Here is a 25,246-nt window from a genome sequence, read left to right on the forward strand (position 1 = left end):
AGGGAAAAACCGGGGCGAAAAGCGAACGCCGCCCGTGAGGGCTGAGGCGGTGGGGGGAGGGGGCCGCGGCGTCACTTTATACAGCAGGAGGAGGAGCCTCCTTCCCGGCCCGCTCCTCTGACTGGGCGCGGCCGACCCACCCTCGCCTGGCTATTGGGTGTGGGGGGAGAAGTGGGCGGGGCTCCGGCGGCGGCCGAGGCAGGCGCGGGCCTTTTCCTAACCGTCGTCCGCGGCGCGCGCATTAACGGACTACCCTCCCCCGCCGCCACCATCACAAACAAGCAACAGCGGAGGAGGAGGAGGAGGCTGGCGGTGGAAGGGCTCATGAATATGGAGGAGGTGGGCGTGGCCGACGCGGGGGCTCCTTTCCCTCCCCTCACGCCGTGAGAAAATGGCGGCGGCGGCGGCGGCAGCATCGGCGGCGGCGCTCGGCGTCCGGGCCGCGGGGTCTCCGCCGCCGCCTCCGCTCCTGCGACGGGGCCGGGGCCGGAGGAGGCGGCGCCAGGGCGGGCCTGAGGAGAAAGAGGCGGCGGCGGAGGGCGGCGGGCCCCGGCGCTGCCCGCCTCAGGGCCCCGGCCGCCCGTTTTGCCGCAGCCGCCTCGGCAGCTTCTCGCAGCCGGTTCGGGCCCCCTCGGAAGGCGAGACGCCGCCGCCTCCTCCTCCGCCGCCGCCCGCCCAGACAGAGCGAGGTGCGGCGACACGTATCGTGTGAATGGGTTACGTGTGCGTGTGCGAGTGAGAGTAAGAAATACACGCGACTCGTTGACGTTGTCTGGGCGCGCGCGTGTGCCTGCTTGCGTTTCTGCCTACGTGGGCAGCGGAGCCTCGGGGTGTGTGTGTGGTTTTTGGACGGGCGCCCCAGTTGCCAGCGAACCACGTCGGGATGCGCCCAGGCGCGGCGCGCGTGTGTGAATGGGTAAATTTCACGGGGGCGGGCGTAGGCGCCTGGGTCTGCGGGCAGGTGGCTCTTGTTGTTTGTTAATGAAATTTGCATTCGTAGATCTCGGGGCAGTTCGCAACATGAAAAACACAAGATGCAAACACGAAATTCCGTGGGCCTGTGGGGCTGTATCGCGCGGGGAGAGCAACTCTGCTTGGGGCTTCCCGAGAACGCAGTTTATTTCTAGCTAAATGGACACAGGCATGAGATGCGTGTGGTGGCTGCGGTGGTTTTGCAATGCCTTCAGAGCCGGATGATGCGTGTTGGCCCACCTTTCAGGTGACCCCAAAGACCCGTGTTTTCCACCTGCTTTTAAACACTCTCTGCGAGTCTTGCTGAAATCGATTCCTTCAAGCTTTATTTCCAGAAATAATTGGTTAAATACCCAGAAATAATTGATCGCTTTCTTAAACCTTAATACCCAGAGTTACAAAATGCAAGTTGGCTCCCAAAAAAGAATGGTTTTAAGGAATTTGCTAACCACAACATTGGTGTGTGTGTGTGTGTTTGTTTGAAAACATCAGCCGTGTGCTGGAGGTTCATGTTTTATACATCTTTGGTGCACTTGAAGGAGGAGTGTAACAAGCACATGTATTGTGCAGTCAGTTGCAATTGGCTGTGCTATTTTGTGTTTGCATTCTTGTGCATTGTCCTCACCCCTTGGCACAGTTGGCATCTGTCTGAAGTGTATCTTGTGAAGTGAAGGAGTCCTGTGTGTGTATTTCTTCTCGCAGGGCAGGTCATTCAGGGGAGCAGTCTCTAGACATGCCCCGTCCAATTTTCTTTCTTTATTGCCTTTATATCCCACTTTCTCTCCCAAGTTGCTCAAGGTGTATTCTTCCTCCCCATTTCCCCCCCCCCCCCAACAACGCTGTGAGGTAGGTTAGGCTTAGAACTAGCCCAAGGTCACCCTAGGACAGCGGTTCTCAACCTGTGGGTCCCCAGATGTTGTTGGACTACAACTCCCATCATCCCTGAGCTCTGGCCTTGTTAGCTCAGGGTGATGGGAGTTGTAGTCCAACAACATCTGGGGACCCACAGGTGGAGAATGGCTGCCCTAGGAGTTTCATGGCTGAGCTGGGATTTGAGTCCTGGCCTCCCAGCTCCTAGTCTCTAACCACTACACAACATGGGTTGATCATCCGTTGGCTATGGGGCATGGGCAGTGTGTGTGCATCGACATCCAGCGCACAGGACTTCCGGGCGTGTTATTGTGAGGCTTTTCAAGTGCGTACCAGAGGTACCAAACAGTACAGCCTTTGTGGGTCTCAAGTGTTGTGATAAATTTAGTGCCTGATTGACTGGGTGTGTGAGGCTTGCTTTCATAGAATAGAATCATAGAGTTGGAATAGACCACAAGGGCCATTGAGTCCAACCCCCTGCCAAGCAGGAAACAAGCTTTGAGTCAGGTGTTGAGGGGTGGACAGAGGAGAATGTAGCATTGAAAGCCCAAGAAATGTACAGTGGTACCTCGCAAGACGAATGCCTCGCAAGACAAAAAACTCGCTAGACGAAAGGGTTTTTTGTTTTTTGAGCTGCTTCGCAAGACGATTTTCCCTATGGGCTTGCTTCGCAAGACGGAAACGTCTTGCAAGTTTGTTTCCTTTTTCTTAACACCGTTAATACAGTTGCGACTTGACTTCGAGGAGCAACTCATAGAACGCAGTGTGGTAGCCTTTTTTGAGGTTTTTAAAGACTTTGGTGATTTTTGAAGCTTTTCCAAAACTTTCCCGACACCGTGCTTCGCAAGACGAAAAAAATCGCAAGACGACAAAACTCGCGGAACGAATTAATTTCGTCTTGCGAGGCACCACTGTATTGTGTTGTACATTTGGGCCACAGACCACTTCATCAGTGTACAGTCATACCTTGGATTGAAGTAGCTTTGGGTTGAGCTTTTTCGGATTGTGCTCTGTGGCGACCCGGAAGTAACGTGTTCCGTTGCCTCCGTGTTTCGCCGCTCACGCATGCGCAGACGGTCAAGATGACACACGCAGAAGCAGCGAATCGTGATGCGCAGACGCGGGTTGCGTTCGCTTCAGGATGCGAACAGGGCTCCAGAACGGATCCTGTTCACATCCAGAGGTACCACTGTAAAGAGAAATGGGATGCGTTTGGTGTGTGAGTTAATAAGTGCTTGGGTGTGATAGTCATGCACATTGGGAAAATGCGTATACATCACTAATTGTTTGTGGAGTGCAGTGTTATTAGAACAATATGACACTTAGTAAGTGAGGTGATGTTCCTAAGAACAAGAGGTTGGCTGTGTAATGATGCATATACAAAATATTTTTTCTTAGTCTGCTAATTTCCTGTTCTTGGTTACTGATGGAACGATGGCCACTCCTTGAATCACTTACATGGATTGCAATTGTACACAAACATAAGATGATTCTTTTTTTAGTCACTCTGCCTGTGTATTTGAAAACAACTAACACTCATGGTGCTGAATTAGTCCAAAATATATTTCACATGGTTTAAAGCAGGGCTTTGTGTATGTGTGTTTGAGAGTTTTATCATGGAGTGTGAATTTGCACCTTTTAAACCTGCTCTGGAGATGAGCAAGTGTGAGTTTAGTTTTGCTTCTTGTGTTGGTCATCTATTTCTTGACTTTGTGGGTAGATGTATTGAATGTTCTGGACATAGAATTAAATCATAGAATTGTAGAGTTGGAAGGGACCACAAGGGTCATCTAGTTCAACCCCCTGCAATGTTGGAATCTTTTGCCCAACATGGGCTTTGAACCCACAATCCTGGGATTAAGAGTCTCGTGCTCTACCTACTGAGCTACATAATGTATGCTGGACACATAATGCTGCCAAAAAGAAGATGATTGGTGAATTGAGACGGTGATAGTATGGGGAAAGATTTTCCTAAGGTGTGTATACAGGGATTGGCCCTGTCCCTTCTCTGGTCAAAGGTGCAAGGGTCACCTGGATTTACTGTTATTCTCCAATTCCTACCGCCTTCGGCAAGCTTGTTATTCTGTCCTACAGCAAGGGATTTGATGGGTTTTAACAACCACCACTACCTTGGGCACTGAATCAGATGTCATGAGTAAATTCAGTTTTGTGCCATTTTCCTTTACTTGTCTGGGCTGGATCTCCACTAACCAGATTACCTTCACTATGCCTGCCATGTGTGTGTCCAGGGCTTAACCCTTCTTTTTTCTTGTTATTGAGAGAGCGTTCCTTGTGCAACAGGTCCCTAGATTCCAGTGTGCCATAAAACTTTGTGTTCTCTATGCTGAAAACCTTTTCATCTCTAAAAGAACTTCAGTGCCACTAATTTTATCGGCTCCCCCCATAAATTGACAGTTTCTGGTTGTTCTGGTCTGCTGTACAACTACAGAAAAGAATGAATAGCTTAGTGTTGGACGGAAAGTCTGGGTTAGGTGTAGTTTGACAGGTTTTCTGAAAACTGCTTTTTGAAATTGACTGTTCAGTTCAGGAGAATTCCTCAGATAATGCTGTGTTGAGCTTTGGCCTGCAAGTTGCGCTTTTGCCACTCCTTGATGTCACCTGAGGGGGACACAAAGAGTTAAGGTGGAGTCTTGTGAATCTTCAGATCTCAACCGTTGGCTTTCTTTCTTTGAACAGAAGTCACTGGTTGATTCTTGAGCACACAAAATAGGGGTTGTAATTGCAGTGGGGGGAGTGCACAGCAACATTCCACTGTTGGTTTGATTTGGGGGAAATTACAAATGAAACTTGAATTCATTTATTTTCTGTTATCATATGTACTAGGTTACATTTGTTTGCAATATCCAGCTCTTCTATCTAAATTGGATTATCAGAATGGACAAAAGTGTTCTGTCAAGATTGTGTATGGCATGGTTTCAGGTTAACTAAACGCAGTAAACTGTCACAAACATGTTAAGAAATAGTTTATTCAAAGTCAATTTTTCTTCCCTAGCCTTAAGCATCTAGGCACTGACCAAACTCTGACCTGTTAAACTTCAGAGAGGGTCTTCTGCATTTAGGCCCTGCCCTGCCCTGTCATTAAACTTCCTCAAATAGGAAACTGGATTTTGTTTTGTTAATCTAGGAAATTCTGTCTAGTCTTGAGCAACAGTTCTGTCAGATTTCATGCAAGCCAGTTTTGGGTCACTTCAGAGCAACATCTGCCATGGGGACATGTTGTTTTGTCTTATGGGAACCTTGCACGAGTACACAAAGTTGCTAGATCTGTCTCTCCATACACACACTTCTTCTTATTTGGCGATCACTCGTAGCCAAGTGAGATTGTCTTCCATAAACACTGTTTTAACAATGAGTCCGTAAGTGACTGTGGAGGCCAATTCTGGATCCACATGTCCTTCCACAGTGGGGACACAGGTTTCCGGGTGGGAGTTGATCATGGTGAGGGTTTGCCAAGCGTGCCTTCCTCTTAGCATGTTTCTCCCTTGCGTCCTGAGTTCGAGTGTCTTCAAAGTTCATGACATCTTTGGTAAAGGCTGTTCTCCAACTGGAGCGCTTGCAGGCCAGTGTTTCCCAGTTGTCAGTGTTTATACTACATTTTTTAGATTTGCCTTGAGACAGTCTTTAAACCTCTTTTGTTGACCATCAGCATTACGCTTTCCATTTTTAAGTTCGGAATAGAGTACAGTCATACCTCAGGTTGAATGCGCTTCGGGTTGAGCGCATTCAAGTTGCGCTCCGCGGCAACCCGGAAGTAACAGAGCGTGTTACTTCCAGGTTTCGCCGCTTGTGCATGCGTCGACGCTCAAAATGACGTCACACGCATGCGCAGAAGTGGCGAAAAGATGTGTTGTCGCTAGTTACGTTTGCTTCTAGATGCGTACGGGGCTCCGGAACGGATCCCGTTCGTATCTAGAGGTACCACTGTAGTTGCTTTGGAAGACGATCAGGCATCCACACAACATGACCAGTCCAACGAAGTTGATGTTGAAGATTCATTGCTTCAACACTGGTGCTAAACCATTATTTTTTTTATTTTTTTTTAATAAGTAAAAAATCGACTTGTTGTGAGGCTTCCCTGGTCCCTGGCAGATAAATTTTGCTCACTGCAGCTGACTGGCTGTGTAGCTTTGTGCATGCCTGTGTTATGGGTGCTGCTGGTGTGGGAATCTTGGTGTGTGTGCACACGCGTGCTCCTCCCCCTGTAGATTTATCGTGACCTTGTGCCAAGAAAGGCAAACTAACCTGTCTGGAAAGTAAAAGATACATTTTGCCACTAGAAAGGACTACTGAGAGGAAGACGTGGTTCCCTTTAAGCATTTCCACTCTGTTATACAATCATGCTCCCTTTCAAGTGATAGGGAAATTCAGGACAGGCTTCCTTTGTATAAAGGAGAGCACATTTAGAGACTCTTTGACTTTCTGGCAAACCCTGACTTTTCAAATGTTTGTTAGGGAAAGAATTGACATAAGTCCCTTAACACATGTATGCAGTCTGTGATAATGTACATTCAATGCTGGATGCAGGCACCTTTTTGGGGTGCTGTACATGGGTGGCGCTGTGGGTTAAACCACAGAGCCTAGGACTTGCAGATCAGAAGGTTGGCGGTTCGAATCCCCGTGACGGGGTGAGCTCCCGTTGCTCGGTCCCAGCTCCTGCCAACCTAGCAGTTCGAAAGCACGTCAAAGTGCAGGTAGATAAATAGGTACCGCTCCGGCGGGAAGGTAAACGGCATTTCCGTGCAGTGCTCTGGTTCGCCAGAAGCGGCTTAGTCATGCTGGCCACATGACCCGGAAGCTGTATGCCGGTTCCCTTGGCCAATAAAGCGAGATGAGCGCCGCAACCCCAGAGTCGGTCACGACTGGACCTAATGGTCAGGGGTCCCTTTACCTTTACCTTACACATGTCACCCCCATGTTATCTAGGGCTGGGCAATATGTCGATAAATCGTCCAAAACCAGTTTGAAGTTTGTGATAATGGCTTCATAATTTTTGACCTGGCAGTATATCACAAATGGGCGTTTGTAGTCCAAGCTGATGCCTAGAAGATGGGACAGTGACAGAGGCACACAGTACATTTTTTATTTTTGCTTCTTGCACTTATGTCCACACACTTAACGTTTGAAAATAAACATGCCCACGTGATACTGAAATGGGTCCTGAGTTTTGTAACTTAAATGTGGAAAGTTTTCTTCAAGCTAGCTGGTGATACTGTGTGGGCACAAATTGTGGATTGGCTAACCTGTCCCTTTTCAGCTTCTTATCAGTGACTTCTATTTGTTTTGCGATAGTCTCTTCTTTGCAAACATGATGAGATAAAATTGGATGGCTTTATGGATGACTTGGTCTTGAATTCCTTTGTAGAGAATCTCTGGTTCCAGAGAGTGACTTGCCTGGGCATGTGTTTTGCCAAAGTGGGTGTGGTTTTTAAAGTTGCTGTTGAGCTTTTTACTAGAGATGGCACCGGAGGTAGTGCGACATTTTGAACCCTGCTTAGTTTCACTCAAGTTGCATAGGTAGGCTACCATTGTTTCACTTAATTTTTTAAAAAAAGTTTTGAGAGGCTAAGGGCTGCTTTTTGGATCGCTATTTTAGCATGCAGTTGTCAAGTGGATTCATCTCCTTGTGGTGAGCCCCAGTATGAAGGAAAAAACACATTTCTGATATAGTAGTAAGAATAACCATGCTTAGCTGCATTTCTGTAGCATTTCTGTGAATTCTCAAAACGCTAAACAACTCCTCCACCCCTCTTTCTGCCTGCAGATTTTATATTCAGAGCACCCATCACGTTAAGCAAGCCAGGAGAGCTGCATGAGGAATACAAAAGCCAGCTACGAAAGGTAAGACAGTTGCATTCTGTGATAAGTTATTGCAGCCATGTCATCAAGACCAGGATGGGCAATTTGTGGCCCTCCAGAAGTTTCTGGAGTCCCTCCAGAAGTTTCTGGAGTCCACCACCCATCTACACCAGTGTGGTGTAGTGGTTAAGAGCGATAGACTCGTAATCTGGGGAACCGGGTTCACGTCTCTGCTCCTCCACATGCAGCTGCTGGGTGACCTTGGGCCAGTCACACTTCTCTGAAGTCTCTCAGCCCCACTCACCTCCCAGAGTGTTTGTTGTGGGGGAGGAAGGGAAAGGAGATTGTGAGCCGCTTTGAGACTCCTTCGGGTAGTGATAAAGTGGGATATCAAATCCAAACTCCTCCTCTTCTTCTTCCCCAACACTTTGGACCTTCTGGGGGGGCTTAGTGGGAGTTGGGAGTCCAACAACATCTGGAGGGCCAGATGTGCTCTGCCCTTGTTCTAGGTCTATGGCTGTTAAAGTTTAAAGCAGTCACTGCTACATGTGCCTAGTGTGTATCTGTCTCCAGCATAGAGCCGGTGTTTATTTTGTGCTCATCCTTTTGTAGTACTGACAGATATTCTTGGGGGCTGATAGGATCCATACCCTATTTTTAATAAGCATTTTGCATTCAGGGGTGTTAAGGCATGCCGTAGAGTCTTGCAGATTTCTGTTGTCTTCTCTTTCTGAATGTCAGATCAATTATCTATCTATCCATTTATTTACATCAAATTTATACACATCTCTGTAAATGTGAATTTGGGCAGAATTTTACTACTGAAGGCAACTTGTTAATTGTTGTTCTCTTCCTTGACTAAGAAAGTTTGCTCGGGCACAGTTGAGAACTTCTGTTTCATTTTGTTGGAATCTTTCTCAGCCGTGGTAGAGGATGAGAGAAAGAGATTAGGTGGAGCAAAGGAGATAACTGCGCAATGTTTTCCATGCTTTCTGCAAATTATTATTGCAAGAGCTCCCAACCCTTGTGGAATGTTGAGAGTGTGCCAGAGCTGTACACCTCAGTTTCTCTTCTTGTCTTGCCACTCCCAGTGCTGTCATGACACACAGATGTTGATCCAAGTCATGGATCTTGTGGATCTTGCGTGATTTTTACATGGGGTGCCAACAAAATGACAGTACGCACCCATGGACGCGTTTGGGGGAATCCCTTGTAAAAATCACACAAATTGTATCATGTTTTTAATATTCGGTTGGGAGCCGCCCAGAGTGGCTGGGGAAATAGGCTGGGTATAAATAATAAATTATCATTATTATAAATTCAAGTTGCTTTGTTTTATTTCCACGGGATTCTACTTTTGCCAGGCCTGTGGAAAAGCAAGGAGGACACATGCCTGCAGGGTGCTGTGTGTGCCTGTGTTGTGCAAGTCCTTTGTCTTTTGTGGGTAGAAGACATTGTGCAAACCAGGCTTGATTGATCCCCACACCCATACTCATTCCTCGTTATCGCTCTGCTCATTACCCTCACCTCTTCCATCATTCTTTTTCCATCTCCATTGCTCTTTTTGCCCCTACCATCTCCTCCTTAAAACTATTTTCACTGGGTGGTTGGACACACTGCAAAGCAGTGCCCTAGCTACCCACCATTTAAATTTTCTCCAGAGGGACTCTAGGCCCCATGTACTTTCCTTGGTAAAGCACCCAGTTGCCCTGTAGAAATAGTTATTAGTTTTTAATCCTCCGTGAAGAGCCTTCTGGGAGATTCATTCAAAACTGCAGGATTATAAATAAGATGGCACAGTTCCCTACTGGCCACCAGAGGGGGAAAAATAGAAATGTTATGCATGCAGTATCATAGAGGTGAAATACTGAATTCCTTATACAGATCTTGTAGTTTTAAAGCCTGCAGCAGCAGAAGCCCGGTGACTTTAGGAAAGGGAAGCTGGGAATTGCATATCCTACACAGCTTCCTTGTTGAAACTGCACTAAGATTTACTTCATGCTGTAGAAGCATTCCTGGCAATAGTTCTAATGATTTCCTTTGCAGCAATTGAGGAGAAAACGTTCTCAAGTGTTTCTGGGGCTCGGACTCTGCCACGTGTGCAGTTAGTTGGGAGACAGCTTTTTGTCCACTTCCTGTTTGGCTTGCTGGCCCTGCTCTTTTTCTTCAGACACACTGGCAGAACTGAGATGTGCTTCCTCTCAAGGTTTAAACGCCTTTTCTGAACTTTAAACTGGGCCCAAATGAAGCAGATTCCTAAACCTATGCTCAGGTGGGACTTGTCCCGTGCCTAAATTCAGGAGTTACTGCCAAGTCTTGGGATTTAGTCCTATGCTACACCTGATCTTTTCACTATAATTTTTGCATAATAGATAGGAAAATAGGAGTCAGACCTTTGCTCCATCTTGCTCAATATTGTCGACACTGACCGGCCGTCTCTCTCCAGGGTTTCAGACAAGACATTTCCAGCTCTATCTGGACATGTCAGGGATTGTTCCTGAGACTTTTCTGCATGAGGAACAGCTGCAGCCCCAGTCTTCCCCATAATAACTGCCTTATTTTTTATTTTTTAAAAAGCAGAACCTTGCAACACCAAAAATAAGTAATTATATTTCTAAAATGGCTACCATGAGCCAACTTAGGTGCCTCTTCCAGGCAAGGTGAGTGGTGACCACAATAGGGGCCTTTTGATTGTGGGACCTGGATTCCGAAACGTTCTTCTCAGGGAGGTCTACATGATGCAGAGTCAGACCTTTTCAGTGCTAGGTGAAGATTATCTTCATTTGTTTCCGCCTTTTAGTGTTTTCGGGTTTTAATGATGTGCTTTATCTGGATTTAACGTTACCGTTGTTCAGCTGTTTTATTGTATTTCTATAGATTGCTTTGTTTTTAAGTTACGTTAACTGCTTTGGAAGGTTTTGCCTTAAAACCAGTGTAAAAGTCACTTCTCCAGGCTAAAGAGATCCAGGTCTTTCCATCATTTGTCATACAGTTTGGTTTCCAGTCTCCTCACTATCCTGGTCACCCGTCTTGGGACACACCGCAGTTGGTCAATGTCTCTTTAACTGTGGCACCCAAATGTAGCCGCAGTAATAAAACAGCTGCATTTTTTAAAAAAGAGCAGCAGCCAAAGCAAGATTAAACCAGGACGTGAATTCTCATTTGCTTCTAGTTGAGGGATGAAAAACTGCAAGAAGAGAGGACCTCTGATGATTTTATTCACAAGCTGATTGTTGAGGACGCTACTGATGCAGGGAAAAGAAAAACAGAAGATCAGAAGAAAGAGGAGTCCTTAATGGTCAAAATGACCCAAGAACGTGTAAGTAACTGTGGGTTGTGCTATGCTGCTTTGTCTCACCACCACCACCAAAAAAAAGCTGTATACTTACCTGCCATAGCCAGGATAGCCTGGAGGCATCAGAAATAGAACCTTTTGTGGGCAAAGCATGTGCAGTGCCCCCCCTCCAAAAACTACGATTTAGTTACAGTAGGGTTACCAGATGTCCCCAGTTCCCAGGGACAGTCCCCGGATTTGCAAATCTGTCCCCGGACAAATTCCGTCCCCGGAATGTCCCCAGATTCGCAAATCTGTCCCCGGGAAACGTGGCAGCGGCAGCCTCAGCAGCCCAGAGCCAGCCAGAGCCAACTGCGCTACCAGACTGACTCTAGCCTGCTGACTGCCGCTGCCACTGCCGAAGGAGAACCGGCGGTACAGATCTCCTGTCCCCTTCCCGCTTTGTTTTGACTGATCGGGGGAGGCTCGGGAGTTGCAGAGTTTTTAAAAAACTGCACATTTATGTTTCACAGGGTCCAAAAGAAGGGCTTTGCACCTTGCCTGGCAGAGAAACCGTTCGCCTTGCGCCCTTCCTGGGCAACAGCCACCCGCCCGCGACTCCCGAGCCTCCCCGATCTGTCAAAACAAAGGGGGAAGGGGGCAGGAGATCAGGGGAGGCTCAGGAGTCACAGGCATGCAGCACGCCATTGTCCAGTTTTTTTAAAACTCTGCACATTTATGTTTCACAGGGTGCAAAAGAAGGGCTTTGCGCCTTTATACAATATGCACGTGTGCTTGGGCCCAGGGTCTTTTGCCTCGCCATCCCCACTACTGACTCCCTGTTGCTACTCAGCTTCCTAAAAAAAAAAAGTGTCCCCGGATTCATTGAAAAGAATCTGGTAACCATAAGTTACAGTACATATGGTGGATGTAGGATAAAAAAAAAATACTGCTGCTTTTAATGCAGAAGCCAATAATTTGGGTGTTCCTCCTAGAAATATCTTGCAGACACTAGGGACTATGTCACGTGACGATGGCACATTGTTTTCTCCTGGGACTTTATTGTCAGGTTCATGGCCACACCAAATTCAAGTGCAGAATTGAAGGGGGAACTTTTGAGACCTTGTTTCCTCTGGAAAATCTTGCCGTAGGAAACCACAGATTTTGTTGTTCAGCTGTGTGAACCAACACAGGACAAAGATTCCCACGAATATGGAGTGCAGGGATTGAAAGTGCTGAGCGGGCTCCTCCTCCCTAGCTATAACTACATGAATGTACGGACAAAATGCTGAATGGGATAGGAGAAGGGGGCATCTAACTCAGGGGGTCAGCAACCTAAGGCCCATGGGCCACAAGCGGCCCATGGGGGTCTTTTAGCCGCCCCCGAACTGAGCTGCCTGCTCGGTGAGTCCCCATGCACTGCGCTAAACTGGCACAGCGCGGTGCGGGGCCTTGCTTCCATAGCGCTGGAAATCGTGTCTGCGCAATTTCCAGAAATCGCTGGCGCGCTCATTCTCACACACGCGTGATCTGGCCCACGGAGGGATCTCCGCTGGAGTGAACTGGCCCAGGCGAGGTAAACTTTGCCCACCCCTGATTTACCTAGATGACAACCCTAACCTTAAAACTTTGCTCAAAAGAAAGCCTAGTTGATTTCAGTGGGACTCGCTTTCAGACATGTGTATCAAGAGGTACAGAGTAATCTCCCATGGGATGTTGATGAGCTAAGGATTTTAGGACCCAGGCATAGAAACTGGATTGGCTAGTATCCCTTTCCCTCTGTAATTCCCCGGTGACTGGTATTCAGAGGCATACTCCCTGTGATGTTGGATATAAATCTAGCCATCATGACGTATTAGTTGTGGATAGCCATAGCTGCCATATTACAATGGTATCTTGGGTTCCAAACTCCGCTAACCCGGAAGTAGTACCTCGGGTTGAGAACTTTGCCCCAGGATGAGAACGGAAATCGCACAGCAGCGGGAGGCCCAATTAGCAAAAGTGCACCTCAGGTTAAGAACGGACCTCCGGAATGAATTAAATTCGTAACCCGAGGTACCACTGTATTTTAGTCCCTTAACTCTGAAACCATGTGGCTATATACTGGTCAGGATTTTACTGTTGTGAGTTTCTTTACATCATAACAACAACAACAACAACAACAACAACAATAATTTTATTATTTATACTCCGCCCATCTGGCTGGGCTTCCCCAGCCACTCTGGGCGGCTTCCAAAAATATTAAAATAATGTAATACATCAAACATTAAAAGCTTCCCTAAAAAGACTTCCCTGAGACTTTGCAGTGATGAGCATGTAGAAATCTATTTGACAGTGATGTAAATCACCTTCAGACACAGAGGCAGTATCCCTTTGCATTCCAGCCTCTGGGGAAGAATAGCGGGAGAAAGAGCCGTTTGCCTCTGTGTCATGCTTTTGGGCTTCCCAGGGGTATCTAGGGGCCACCAAGGGAAGCAGGATGCTTGACAACATGGTCTTTGATCTGATCCAGCAGAAAGGCTCTTCTTTTGTTCTTCTCCTGTTGTCTCAAATTTTGGTTACTGCCAACAAATCCCCCTCCGCTCAGTGCGTACAGCGGTGCCTCGCAAGACGAAATTAATTCGTTCCACAAGTCTCTTCGTCTTGCGATTTTTTCGTCTTGCGATGCACGGTTTCCCATAGGAATGCATTGAAAATCAATTAATGCGTTCCTAGGGAAACCGACTTCAGACCAGGTCCGGGGACAGTCTGTCCCCCGACCTCTTCTGAAGGCTGGGGGGGGGGGGGACAAGGGCTTTTCTTCCCACCCCCAGCATTTTAAAAAACCCCGGGACAGCGGAGGACGTCTCCGCTGTCCGGGGCGATCTTAAAATGCTGACGGGCGGCATTTTAAAATCACCCGGGACAGCAGAGGACTTCTCCGCTGTCCGGGGCGATTTAAAAGCCCCTGGGAAGGCAGGCAGGGGGGACAAAGACTTTGGCCCCCGCCAGCCTTCAGAAGAGGTCCTGGACCTCTTCTGAAGGCTGGCGGGGGGCGAAAGTCTTTGCTCCCCCCGCCTGCCTTCAAAAGCTGTCCGGCCCAGGCTTCGCGGACCTCTCCGCAAGCAGCGGCAGCGCTGCCGCTGCTTGCGGACAGGTGCCAGCATGCCGAAGCCTGCGCGCGCTGAGATCAGCGCGCCCAGGCGTCCCCCCCCCCCCCGCCGCCCGGGATCGGGGCATCGTCCCAATGGCGGGCGGCGGAGGAGGCGTTTCCCCCCCGCCGCCGCCCGGGATCGGGGCATCGTCCCGATGGCGGGCGGCGGAGGAGGCGTTCCCCCCGCCGCCGCCCGGGATCGGGGCATCGTCCCGATGGCGGGCGGCGGCGGAGGCGTTCCCCCCCCCCCGCCGCCCGGGATCGGGGCATCGTCCCGATGGCGGGCGGCGGGGGGAGGCGTTCCTGCCCCGCCGCCCGGGATCGGGGCATCGTCCCGATGCCGGGCGGCGGCGGAGGCGTCCCCCCCTGCCGCCCGGGATCGGAGGAGCCAGGCTTCGGAGGAGGTCCAAGGACAGCGGGGAAGACGCGCTGCGCTTCCCCGCTGTCCCGGAGATTTCCCTATGGGCTGTCGTCTTGCGAAGCAAGCCCATAGGGAAATTCGTTTTGCGAAGCGCCTCCAAAACGGAAAACCCTTTCGTCTAGCGGGTTTTCCGTCTTGCGAGGCGTTCGTCTTGCGAGGTACCACTGTACTTCAAACGTAACTGCTCTGCGGAACGGAGGCTCAAAACACTGTTGGAAGAAGCAGTGAACTGCCAGAGTGAGGCTGTTTGTGGTCCACTGTATGCCACATTGGTACTTTTTGTGAGTTGGCGGTTTAAAAGATTGTTATAAATAAGGAAAGTGTCAACTAATCTTTCCTTGATTCCTTCAGTTTCCTGAACGCCTCTCTGATTCCGAGAATGAGGAACCATTCCAGGGCAAATCTGCACATCGGTCAGCTTTTGTCTCCAAGGGAAGCACCTATTCAATAGCATTGGTGGCAGGGTAAGTCCTTGGTCACACTCTGGGTTGTCTTTAGGGGAAAGTTCCAGCTAAGACAGTGGAGGGAGGTGGGGCAGGGAATATTAGGAGAGTGAGCAGATGACTCTGGACTGTGTTATAGCGGCCCAGAATTTGTTCCTGGAATAAACTGCAAATTAGAAACCACTTTGAAATTGTGTGCACATTTATGCAGATGTGTTACAGGGACTGGGGCACAAGGAAGTTGTGACTCCTGGTTTTTGTGGAGCTGTAAATGGGGGGGGCAGTGTTGCATGAAGGGGCAATTTAGCTGGATTTTGTTTGCCTGCTTTGAAATCTTTTTGGCAACCGTGGACCAGAAATGCTGAACAGTTGGAGCTCCTCTCTATAAAGATTTCACAGCCCCTTCATGTTCTGGGTGAGGGGACCCTCTGTAGGTCATGGGCCATTAGTAAAAAATAAATGGTTTTTATATCATATCTGAAGTATCCTTATTACTAATGGGTTCACAACATTTAAAATAAAGCCCAGTCCATTAGAAGCAATAAAACTAAAACTAGTGAAATATGATTTCTAGATAGAGGGATGTGGCTGAACCAGAACAGTACCTTGTTCAATACATGTAAGTCTACCTGCATATATACTGTGGGTCTGTGCCTCTAACTTCCCCCAGGTGAGACGAAGAGGAACATATTGCACAAAGATCAAACTGTTGTTTAATGATAGCATTATGTAGGCATTGTGTTAATTTATTGTGCTTTCCCCACTAAGCTTTTGTTTTCTTTACATCTTTTTAGAAGCTTGAGCTCCAAGGTAGAAAGGAGCCAGAGTTGCAACGATACCCTTCGAGAAAGATCCAAAAGCAGGCAAAGATCAGCTCCAGTCAGAACAAAGGTGATGATGATTTTGAAAATGGTGGCTATCGTGTTGGGTTCCACTGCCTCAAAATGTCCTGAGCTATACAGTGGTACCCCGGGTTACATACGCTTCAGGTTACATACACTTCAGGTTACAGACTCCGCTAACCCAGAAATAATACCTCGGGTTAAGAACTTTGCTTCAGGATGAGAACAGAAATCGTTCTCCGGCAGCGCGGCGGCAGCAGGAGGCCCCATTAACTAAAGTGGTGCTTCAGGTTAAGAACAGTTTCAGGTTAAGAATGGACCTCCGGAGCGAATTAAGTACTTAACCTGAGGTACCACTGTATTGCAGAGTCTTTGATTTGACCAGGGGGCTGCTGCATCTGCTGGCTATCTGTAATACTGAATGTGTGTTTCTTGACATATTCCTTTACTACTGCAGAGGTTCCTGTGGGTGCTTCCATGGGGCAGTTTGTTGTTGACTCAAGCCAAAGACCCACCTAGCTTAGCACCCTCTTTTCACAGAGGTGCCCATAAGACACCCCCAGGCAGGACCTGAGTGCAATAGCGCTCTCCCTACTTGCAAATCTCAGCAGCTGGTTTTCAGAGGCATTTCAGAGGCTTTTACTGCCTCCTGTAGTGGAGGTTGGATGCAGCCTTCATGGCTAGCAACCAGTGGGAGCCTCTTCTATGAATTTGTCCCTTGTCACCTGAAGTTTGGGACATTGCTACAAGTACATCATTTGGGAGTGAATGCCATAGTTTTAACTATGCACTCTGTGAATAAGAACTTTCATCTTTCTGTTCTGAATCTTCGATCATCTAGCTTCATCAAATAACCTTGGGTTCTTACTATTGTACTGCACTATTCTGTCTCTGTCCCCTTTGCCTTCACCATCCATAATCGTTATACACCACTATCATGCCTCCCTCTTTATCCACCTTTTCACTGAATTAATCCCAAATGTTGTGTAACTTCTCCTCATTGGTGAATTGCTCCAGCCCCACAATCACTTCAGTCGTGTGTGTGTTTTTTTAACCTTCCAGCTCTCCAATGTCATTTTTGAGGTGTGTGTTGTACCATAGTTTTGTATAACGTCATGATATTGACAGTTTGATTTCCAATCCCCATTTTTAATGATCTATAACATGGAATTTGCCCCCTTTTTTTTTGTAATGTGCTTGGAGGGCTGTGTTACAGCTGTTTTCATTATTACCCTGAATCTGCCTTCCATGTTAATGTGCAGCAGTAGCAGTTCTCAACGTAATCTGTGAAAATCGTTTTTATCCAGTGGTACCTTGGTTTGCATGCGTCTTGGTTTGCATACGTTTTGGATTACAAACACGTCAAACCCAGAAGTGCATGTCCCGGTTTGCAACCTTTTTTTGGATTGCAACCCATTTTATTTGGATTGCGAACAAATTTTTTTTGGAGGCCCCATTGGCGAAAGCACACCTTGGGTTACAACCTGTTTTGGTTTACAAACGGGCGTCCAGAACAGATTGTGATTGTAAACCAAGGTACCACTGTACTTTGTAAACCCCTTTTGGCATTAAGCTGTGTGTAAATTAGTTAATAATGATACCCACTTGCTCCTTGCAGATAAACCAGTTATCTGGCGCGCCTGCTCCCCTCGTTGGAGTTTTATCGTCCACCCAGAACAATCGCTGCCTCTCCGCCCCAGACCTAACAGCTGATAAGCGCCTTGTCTTCCATGCAGCTGCTTCCTTCTCCGTCCTCCAGAAGCCAGAGCGCTCGATCAGCCCCGAGAGCAATGACAGCATTTCAGAAGAACTCAATCACTTCAAGCCCATTGTCTGTTCCCCCTGCACACCTCCAAAGCAGCTTCCCGACGGTGGGGTTCTCAGTCCTCTAATTATCAAGTCTACTCCGAGGAACCTAACGAGGAGTTTACAGAAGCCAACCACTTACGAAGCCAGTCCCAGGATCTTGAAAAAATGGGAGCAGATCTTCCAGGAACGGCAGGTGAAAAAGACTCTTTCTAAAGCCACCCTAACATCCCTGGCCCCAGAGGCGGGGGAAGATTTTCTGGTTCCTAGTGTGAACTCACTCGTCAAAGAGCCCCCGCAGATATCAAACGATGTGCTGCCGCCTGAAAGCATCACACACGTGCAGGCAGCGACAGACTGTTCTCCTTCCGTCTGTTTTTCAAAGTTTGAAAGCTCTGGCAATATCAGGAGAGACTTGGAGGCGGTGGAAGCACCCGTAGGGAGACCCAACGAAAGCACCCTAAACGCCAGGATTTCTGAGGTCCCCAGCACAAAAGCAGCCTTGCGGCAGACGGAAACGTGTCTGAACGTCGATGCCAAAATGGTGACCCGGAAAGTGATTCGAGTCAGCTCGGAGTTTCCAGAGAACGGGGCCCTCGGCCCATCGGTCAAGGCGGCCGGCAGGAAGCAGCTGAAGTACCTGAACGAAAGTGAGCGGAGCAACTTCCCGAACGGCGTCTGTCTCGAGAAAGCCCTCGGCGACGAGGCCTCGCCTTTGAGGAGGGGCCGAAAGAGACAGTGCAAAATGAAGCACTTGGAACAGGCCGGCTCGGTCAAGAGACTGAGGCAGGTGGCCTGTCACCACGGGGCGCTGGCTGCTCCCGAACCTCCGAGGAAGAGGAGGAGGAGTGAGGCGGAGCAGAGGCTGAGGCAGGAGGAGGAAGACCGCCGGCTGGCCTTGCAGCTCCAGCGGAAGTTTGACAGCGAGAACAGGACAGTGGCAAGGCGGAAAGGGAGAGCGGATCAGTATTTCCTGCGGTCAAAGAGCACCACGGGTGCAAAGTAGCACTTAATGAACAATGTTGCCTTTTCTAGTTAATGTGAGGTTGGTCAAAATGATCTGGGAAGGAGGAAGACCTGTTTTGTTATCCTACCTCCCCCTCCCCCAATTGCGTTTCCTTTTTTTTTATGGTAAGGTGAGTTAAATCCAGTTCACGCTACAGTCGAGGTCTTTGCACAGATGTAGGCTACACTTTATTCTTTTTACTGAAGTTGTTTCTGAGACTCTTAAGACCCACTCACAGGAATGCATTTAAATTTCACTGATCAGAAGGGCATAGACCCGTGTCTACAGCTGAGTCCCATTGGTATGCAAACTGCTTCCAGGTTGCGAGTAGATGACACTATTGGATTGGCATTTTTTGTCACTGAAACCAGTTGCTGTAAGTGATCTTTTAACCTCAGGAGCAGCCTTGAAAGGGAGGGAGGCCAGTCACTTTGAACTGTGGGATACACAGGAATGTATTTAACTATACAGTGTATTATTGAGCATTCACATATATGGAGGCCTGTTTATACAGACCCCAAACTAATAACCTTTTGCCAGATCTGTGGCTGCTATTTGTGCTGTCCATCTCTTAACACCTGGCACAGTCCGTTTGCATTGCCATAGATTATTTTTTGATCCCAAGGCCATGTTAATAGGAGTCAGATTTGCAGTGTACAACTACAAGGCTTCCCACTCTGGCAAGACAGAACTGAAGGCAGAGAAATTGCACCTAGTCTCTCTCACTACCGTGGCGATTTGTTTGTTATCCCAAGCCTTTCTCTTGGTCCTCATCATGCACAGCTTTGGGGGTATAAACTATGACAGCAGCGGAATGACTTCTGTGACTGGAAATGTGTGCGGATGTGTTGTGTGAATGAGACGGCCGTGGAGAGTGGATTCTGTTGAACTCTTCCAGTGTCTGGTTTTTGAGATTGCTGAGTTGAAAGGCCCAATGCAGATGACTAAACTGTCCTGTTTAAAGTGGGTTTTGAATTGGAGATAGGTGGTGTTGGTAATATTTTCTGGACACCCGCCCTAACCAGTGCTCACTTGGTCAACAAGTTAAAGTTTCCACATGTGGAAGTGTGTCATATTTACAATCTCTTCAGCAATGCTTGTTTTCTGGTGTGCTGCAGAGGCTTGTTTTTTGTTTAGTTTTGCTGTATCAGATAGGCTTTTCACAAGCCTGCTTTGTCGTAAGAATTTGAAGAGGATAAGTTGACTCACGATGACTTCAGAAGTGGCCACTGCAATCAGCCAGGTTTGTCCCACACTAGGAGTAGGTGTTTTTAAGCCCCTTTGAACTACGTAGCATGATAGATTGACATTGAGGCCTCTGGGTTTGCTGCTCAAGAAAAGGTGAAAGCCACAAAAGGTGAAATACAGAGTAAATAGTCTATACGTACATCACCCTAGTATGGTTAGAGCCAAAGAAGCTCTCAGTGGGTGGAAACTTGTAATCTCTAAAGACAGGTTGCAGTTTAAAAATGCGCTTAGCACTTCAACAGTCACTTGTAGACCCAGGTTTCTGTGTTGTGCTGCTGTATCCCTTTGGAGGTGGGAAGCTAAAACTTGGCATACTCTTCTCAAGGCTTCCTGGATCACGGGCAAGAGAGCTACCCCCACCTGTCTTCCAGCCTGACTCATTCATTCCAACTCTGCCTTGCGGAGTTTCCTTGGTTATCCTGCAACTTCCTCTCTACAGCTGTTTGCTGGAGGGGCAGAGCTCTTGCGGTCTGCACTGTCTAGCATCAGCCTTGACACTTGCTTGGACCAAGCAAATCTGGCACGTAAGAGAATTCTCTAAAAACTATGTGGAGGAAAGTGTTGCTCTCGCCCTTTGAACTAATTCCAAATTGGTTTGTTTTCCTGGCGAACAGAACTAGAATATGTTTTGGTTTCACTTTTGCTTCATTTCCTTAGGTCCTTACCATTCTATCATATTTAGTTAGAAGGAAGCCCCACTGATTTCAGTGGGGCTCACTTTCTGGTAAGCTTGAGTAGAACTGCAACCTTAAATTTTGCTGATCTGTTAGAGACAGAAAATGCTTATGTAAAATGCAATGTTTCCTTGCTGAAAACCTGGAAGCCATCAGTATTATTCTCAACATGCCAAAGACTGCCATTACAGTAAGGAAACCCTTATGGAGACCAGACCTTTTCAGGCCCTTTGGAAAGATGTGGCCCCTTGGTAAGAAAAGGGGATTGGAAAGACACTTCAGAGGAGGAGAACTGGGCCTTAAAAACTTGGAAAGTATGAGTTCACTTCAGATGCTTATTTCAGCATAATCTCTGGTGAATGTAGAGCACTTTTTCCAAGTGATCACACATCGAGTAACATAATTCGGGTGAGCTGATGATCATGTTTCTTAATGGAAATTTAGGATCATCACTGGAAGAACTATGTGGATTTCCAGTTCTTTTGTTGCACTACTGTACACAGGTAGTCAGGCTCTCTGTTCTGTGTTGTCCCGGCGCATGTTGCAGGGGCTCAGCCCTCGAGACCCATTTAGGGCCCAGTGATGTTCCCTTCGCCCCACAGGCCCTGGCAGGAGATGAATGCTAAAGGCTCCGGCTTAAGGCTGGCATGGAGCAACAGAGAATATCACTCTGCCATGTCTCATTACTGGTAACAATGAATGGGTGAGAGTGAAGGCCTCTTCACCCACGGATGTTAGACTTTTGATCAGTACACCCTTGGGGTGTAGAAGTGATTTAAGTGAGTGCCAGAAACACAGGGCATCCTCAAGGTACACCTGTTGGCAAACTGGGATGGCAGAAGCAATGGCGAAGTCAGATGTGTGATATGGCCCTTAGGCCATAGAATTTGGAAAAGCATGGTCTTGGTCTTGACAGTCTGTGGGAAAGGTAAGGAAGCAAAGCTTTACCCATGTGGTATCTTCACACCAGCGGTCTCCTTCAGGATATGCTGTGAAAAAGTCTAGTGCCATCCATGTGGTCTCAGACAAGAGACTGCCTATGGCTGCACTTTTCTTTGTGGGGTCATCAGGATTTCACGATAAGAGGCACAAAGGACAACTCCAGAAATTATAAAGGAACAAACCCAGATTTTTGACTGATTATGCGCTTGGAAGGAAAGCGAAGCCAATCTGAGCACCCTGAGGAATGTAATGTACCTGCACATAGCAGTGGACCATTTAAGTAGCCCTATGGCCTAAGGGGCGCCCAGTAGCATTCTGGGACTTTCCTCCTTTTTGAAGGAAACACACCAGTTGCAAAAGAGCTCTAGCCCTCTTGCAAACAGAGATCTGCTATATTCTCTTGTAATACAGGGCAAGGTCTGGAAGTGGGAACAAGGAGCAGTATTTGTTGTTTAGTCATGTCTGACTCTTTGTAACCCCATGGACCAGAGCACGCCAGGCACTCCTGTCTTCCACTGCCTCCCACAGTTTGGTCACTCATGTTGGTAGCTTCAAGCAATATTATCCCCTGCGATTTTGCTGCGTGAAGCTCCAAACCGAAGCACATTCTGAAAGTGGAACTATTCAATGAGCGAGCGGCCTCAGCTTGGTGTTTCAAATGCAGGCATTCCGGAAGAGGGGTGTGTATGGAACGCAGACACGACTGTTTCAGGACGTGAACAAGATTCAGGAGTAGGAGGCCAAACAAGTCTCTTGCGTGTGTGTGTGTACATGTGTGTGAGCGAGAGATCACTTATTAGATGAAGTCATGGCTGTGAACCTCCCTGCCATGCGTCATTAGCTAGTGGGGGATGTGGCGATGGAACACTGCAGGGATGTAATCTGACGAGGTAGCTGTGTGGCCCTTACATCCTCTATACTGGTCCTTGGATAGGGCAGTTGCAAACTACTACAAGAGTGCTTTTGCCCAAGGTTCTGGCTGACCTGATGCCAGACACGAATCTCTTTGGACATATGAGCCTATAGGCCACTGAATGTATTAATGGGGCCCTTTAGTCTAGATAGATGTGGGGGGCTTTAATCTTGCAAGGTTGGTTGCCCACCTCATCGCCTAAAAGCGTGCCCTTGTGTTTTTGTGTTTCCCTTGCCTTTGAGAGATCTGCCCTCATTTGGTCGGAAACTGACCCAGGCTTGCCTACTTATCGAGAGCACTACCGTTGGGCCTGTCACGGAGGTCAAAGAGTGTCTTGCCATAAATGTCAGTGGGTGTGAACTTCCTGCTTACCTGCTCTTGCCTTTGTCAGACTTCTGGTTCCTGATGAGGTTTAAAAACGGGGTTCTGTTTATAGCTCAGTTGGGGGGGGGGGAGAGATCTTGACAGTGAGTGAATGAATGCAGCTGCCAAAGACACAATCTGACCCTGAAAATCCGCTCTGACCCTCTTGGATATCCCTGTTTGGAGAAGGGAGCGATGCAAGTTCTTCACTTGATTACGGATGTCGGTGGAAATAGCGAAGATGGGGAAAGTGCCAAAAGATTGGATTTTGTACGATGATTGTATTGCATTTTATTATATAACTGTCAGTATTCTTTCTCTTCAAATGTATTGTGGGGCATGTCATGGACTACAGGTCAAACCCAAGCACTTTGTTGAAGTTCTCTCAATGAAGGCAAAGGAAGAGGAAAGTACAAGCCTTAAAGACTTTCTATAATGCATTGATTCCCCCCCCCCCAAAAAAGGGACAAAAAACAAACATTGCTTCAACGAGCACCCGCAACGCTTCTTGTTGGGCTTTTAAAAAGGATCACACTGGGATCTTGATTTTCATCTTTACCAGTGGATTAAGGCAGCCTTGCCTTCAGGAAGGTGCCGCCCAAAACCAGTTTCAGCTCTCGGAGAGGACCAGATGCAGTCGCTTCAAAGTAACATTCCTTGCCCAAGAACTGACTGGATGTGAAAGTCCATCAATTTCGACGCCGGTCTGTGAGATACTCTGTGCTGAGTCTCCACAGTAAGGTCAAAACGGCACTGCTGAACTCTACAGCTGGTGCCTCCATCTTCCTAAATGTTGTGTTACTAGGAATCTGATGGAAAACATTGTTCCTTTCCCAACTATTTCAAACACTGCAAGCAGGTATAGAATTAGCTATCCACTATGCAAACAAAGAAAACACCTTTTTTTTTTTTTGTTACCATTGGTGGGATTTTGTGTAAGCTAGGTTCTACTGGTGTTTACTGTCAGACTGTTCCCAGAAAAATTGATGTTGCTGCATTTATCTACTTCCCTTCTCCCAACACCGCCCCCCTCCCCGCAGTATGCTTTAAATCATTTTGTGCTTTGGTGTGTATCCTCCGCTGGGTACTTGAAAACCAGTGCAGTACAAGACAAAGCATCATTTTGGAGATCGCAACTGAATCACTGTGGCTTCATCAGATTTTTTGATAAAACAAATCTGTTTACTGAGAAACGAATGCGTGTGTCTGTCTTTATGGGTAAAGGTACACAAGTCTCCCTCACTAAGTTTTTAGAAATGGATTTTGGGGGGTTGGGGGAAGGGGATTTGCAACAGTAAAAATAAATAAATTGATGTCCTTTAACCCAACCCAGCTACAGATTCTAACACAATGAAATTGCATGCTTTCCTCAATCTCCCTCTTTGACAAGCCCCTCCACCTAAAATAAGATAGTTGAGTTGACCAGGAAATGACTGTGGAGAGTGGATCATTTTTGTAGTTATTCAGCGTAGCTTTACCTACATTGCCACCCTGAACAAGGATCAATACTTAACTAGCAGTCAGATAAATTGGAAGTGGGAGGGGACTTAGCCCATCTTCCATGCTGATCCAGCACTTCTTTAGAAATGCTTTTATTTCTCCAATCTACTTACAAGTTTCTTAGAATTTTCCAAGGCCTACTCAGACGCACATTCAGTAGCCTATGCATGCAAGCATTCGTCCCCTACCTCTGTCTAGTTGCCCCACTGTACCAACAAGGTAGAATGCCGCCCCAGACTGGCTTGGGTTTCAAGGAATTTTAGAGAGTTCTGTGCAACAAAAATAGATTTTGATCTGAGAGGGTGAAATGTGCTTCATGCTCCAGAGAGGGGGCTCACAGAGGAGACAGGCCATACTGATCTCTGGGCATGTGCCTTCATGCTCCATGTACATGCTCAGGGAATGAGTTGCAGGCATTCCGATGCATGGGCAAAAGAGAAGTGCTTGAATCTAGAGAAAACATTACGGTGACTCGGTGTGAGGAAGCCAAGCCATTCTGCCTGAGCGCATGGGGGGAAAGCCATGGGACTCGGAAGTCTGGAGTATGAGGAAGAATGGGACTGAGGTGGGGTCCTGTGTGTACATGATAGACTGCCGCTGGGGTGGCCATTGCTCTTTCCCTCCCTGCAGAACTGTACTAATTTAAGTGGTTGCCCTTTTAATCTCGAGTGGTCTTAGGAGGGAATTCTGCCTTGGTAAAAGAAACAGCGAGGTTTGGCCCATGAATTGCTCCTGGGTGGTTTAGCTAACTGATCTGAAAAGACCACATCTGCAAATGCCAATTCTCTTCGAGCTCAGAGAGTGGATTGTGAAGGATTACCGGGTACGTAAAGCAGAATATTAACTGCACAATTACCTTAAGGATTAAATATTTAATTCCTTTTTCCCCCCCTAGAGCCACAGCCTAAGGGGAAACGAAAGAGTCGGGGCAAGCGGTCGTGAGGTGCCGGGGGCAATTTAAACCTGCAAAGCAAAAGAAGTGTGCAAGGGACAACATGCCCCTTTACCGACACCCCTGGTTT

At 47.7% G+C, this 25,246-nt stretch overlaps 1 protein-coding gene across 2 annotated transcripts; it reads left to right on the forward strand.

Moving 5' to 3' along the window:
- Window positions 1-376: 376 nt before the first annotated feature.
- RNF169 (ring finger protein 169) lies at window positions 377-23,917 on the forward strand. Of its 2 annotated transcripts, none has more exons than XM_028725827.2 (6): window positions 377-689; window positions 7,625-7,701; window positions 10,832-10,978; window positions 14,839-14,951; window positions 15,725-15,821; window positions 17,391-23,917. In XM_028725827.2, exons 1-6 carry the CDS (start codon window positions 392-394, stop codon window positions 18,582-18,584), a joined length of 1,926 nt encoding a protein of 641 aa, XP_028581660.2. In that variant the 5' UTR covers window positions 377-391; the 3' UTR covers window positions 18,585-23,917. The 2 variants fall into 2 exon arrangements, with proteins under 2 accessions (XP_028581660.2, XP_077782999.1); XM_077926873.1 differs by lacking the exon at window positions 377-689 and adding an exon at window positions 755-916.
- Window positions 23,918-25,246: the final 1,329 nt, after the last annotated feature.

Source organism: Podarcis muralis, chromosome 4, assembly GCF_964188315.1.
Source record: "Podarcis muralis chromosome 4, rPodMur119.hap1.1, whole genome shotgun sequence".
NCBI lineage: Eukaryota > Metazoa > Chordata > Lepidosauria > Squamata > Lacertidae > Podarcis > Podarcis muralis.

Excerpts from the sequence above, each read along its gene's own strand:
- RNF169 (XM_028725827.2), top strand. The coding sequence starts at position 392 with ATGGCGGCGGCGGCGGCGGCAGCATCGGCGGCGGCGCTCGGCGTCCGG. Across the intron at positions 7,702-10,831 it reads ACAAAAGCCAGCTACGAAAG|TTGAGGGATGAAAAACTGCA; the intron begins GTAAGACAGTTG and ends ATTTGCTTCTAG. Across the intron at positions 10,979-14,838 it reads TCAAAATGACCCAAGAACGT|TTTCCTGAACGCCTCTCTGA; the intron begins GTAAGTAACTGT and ends TGATTCCTTCAG.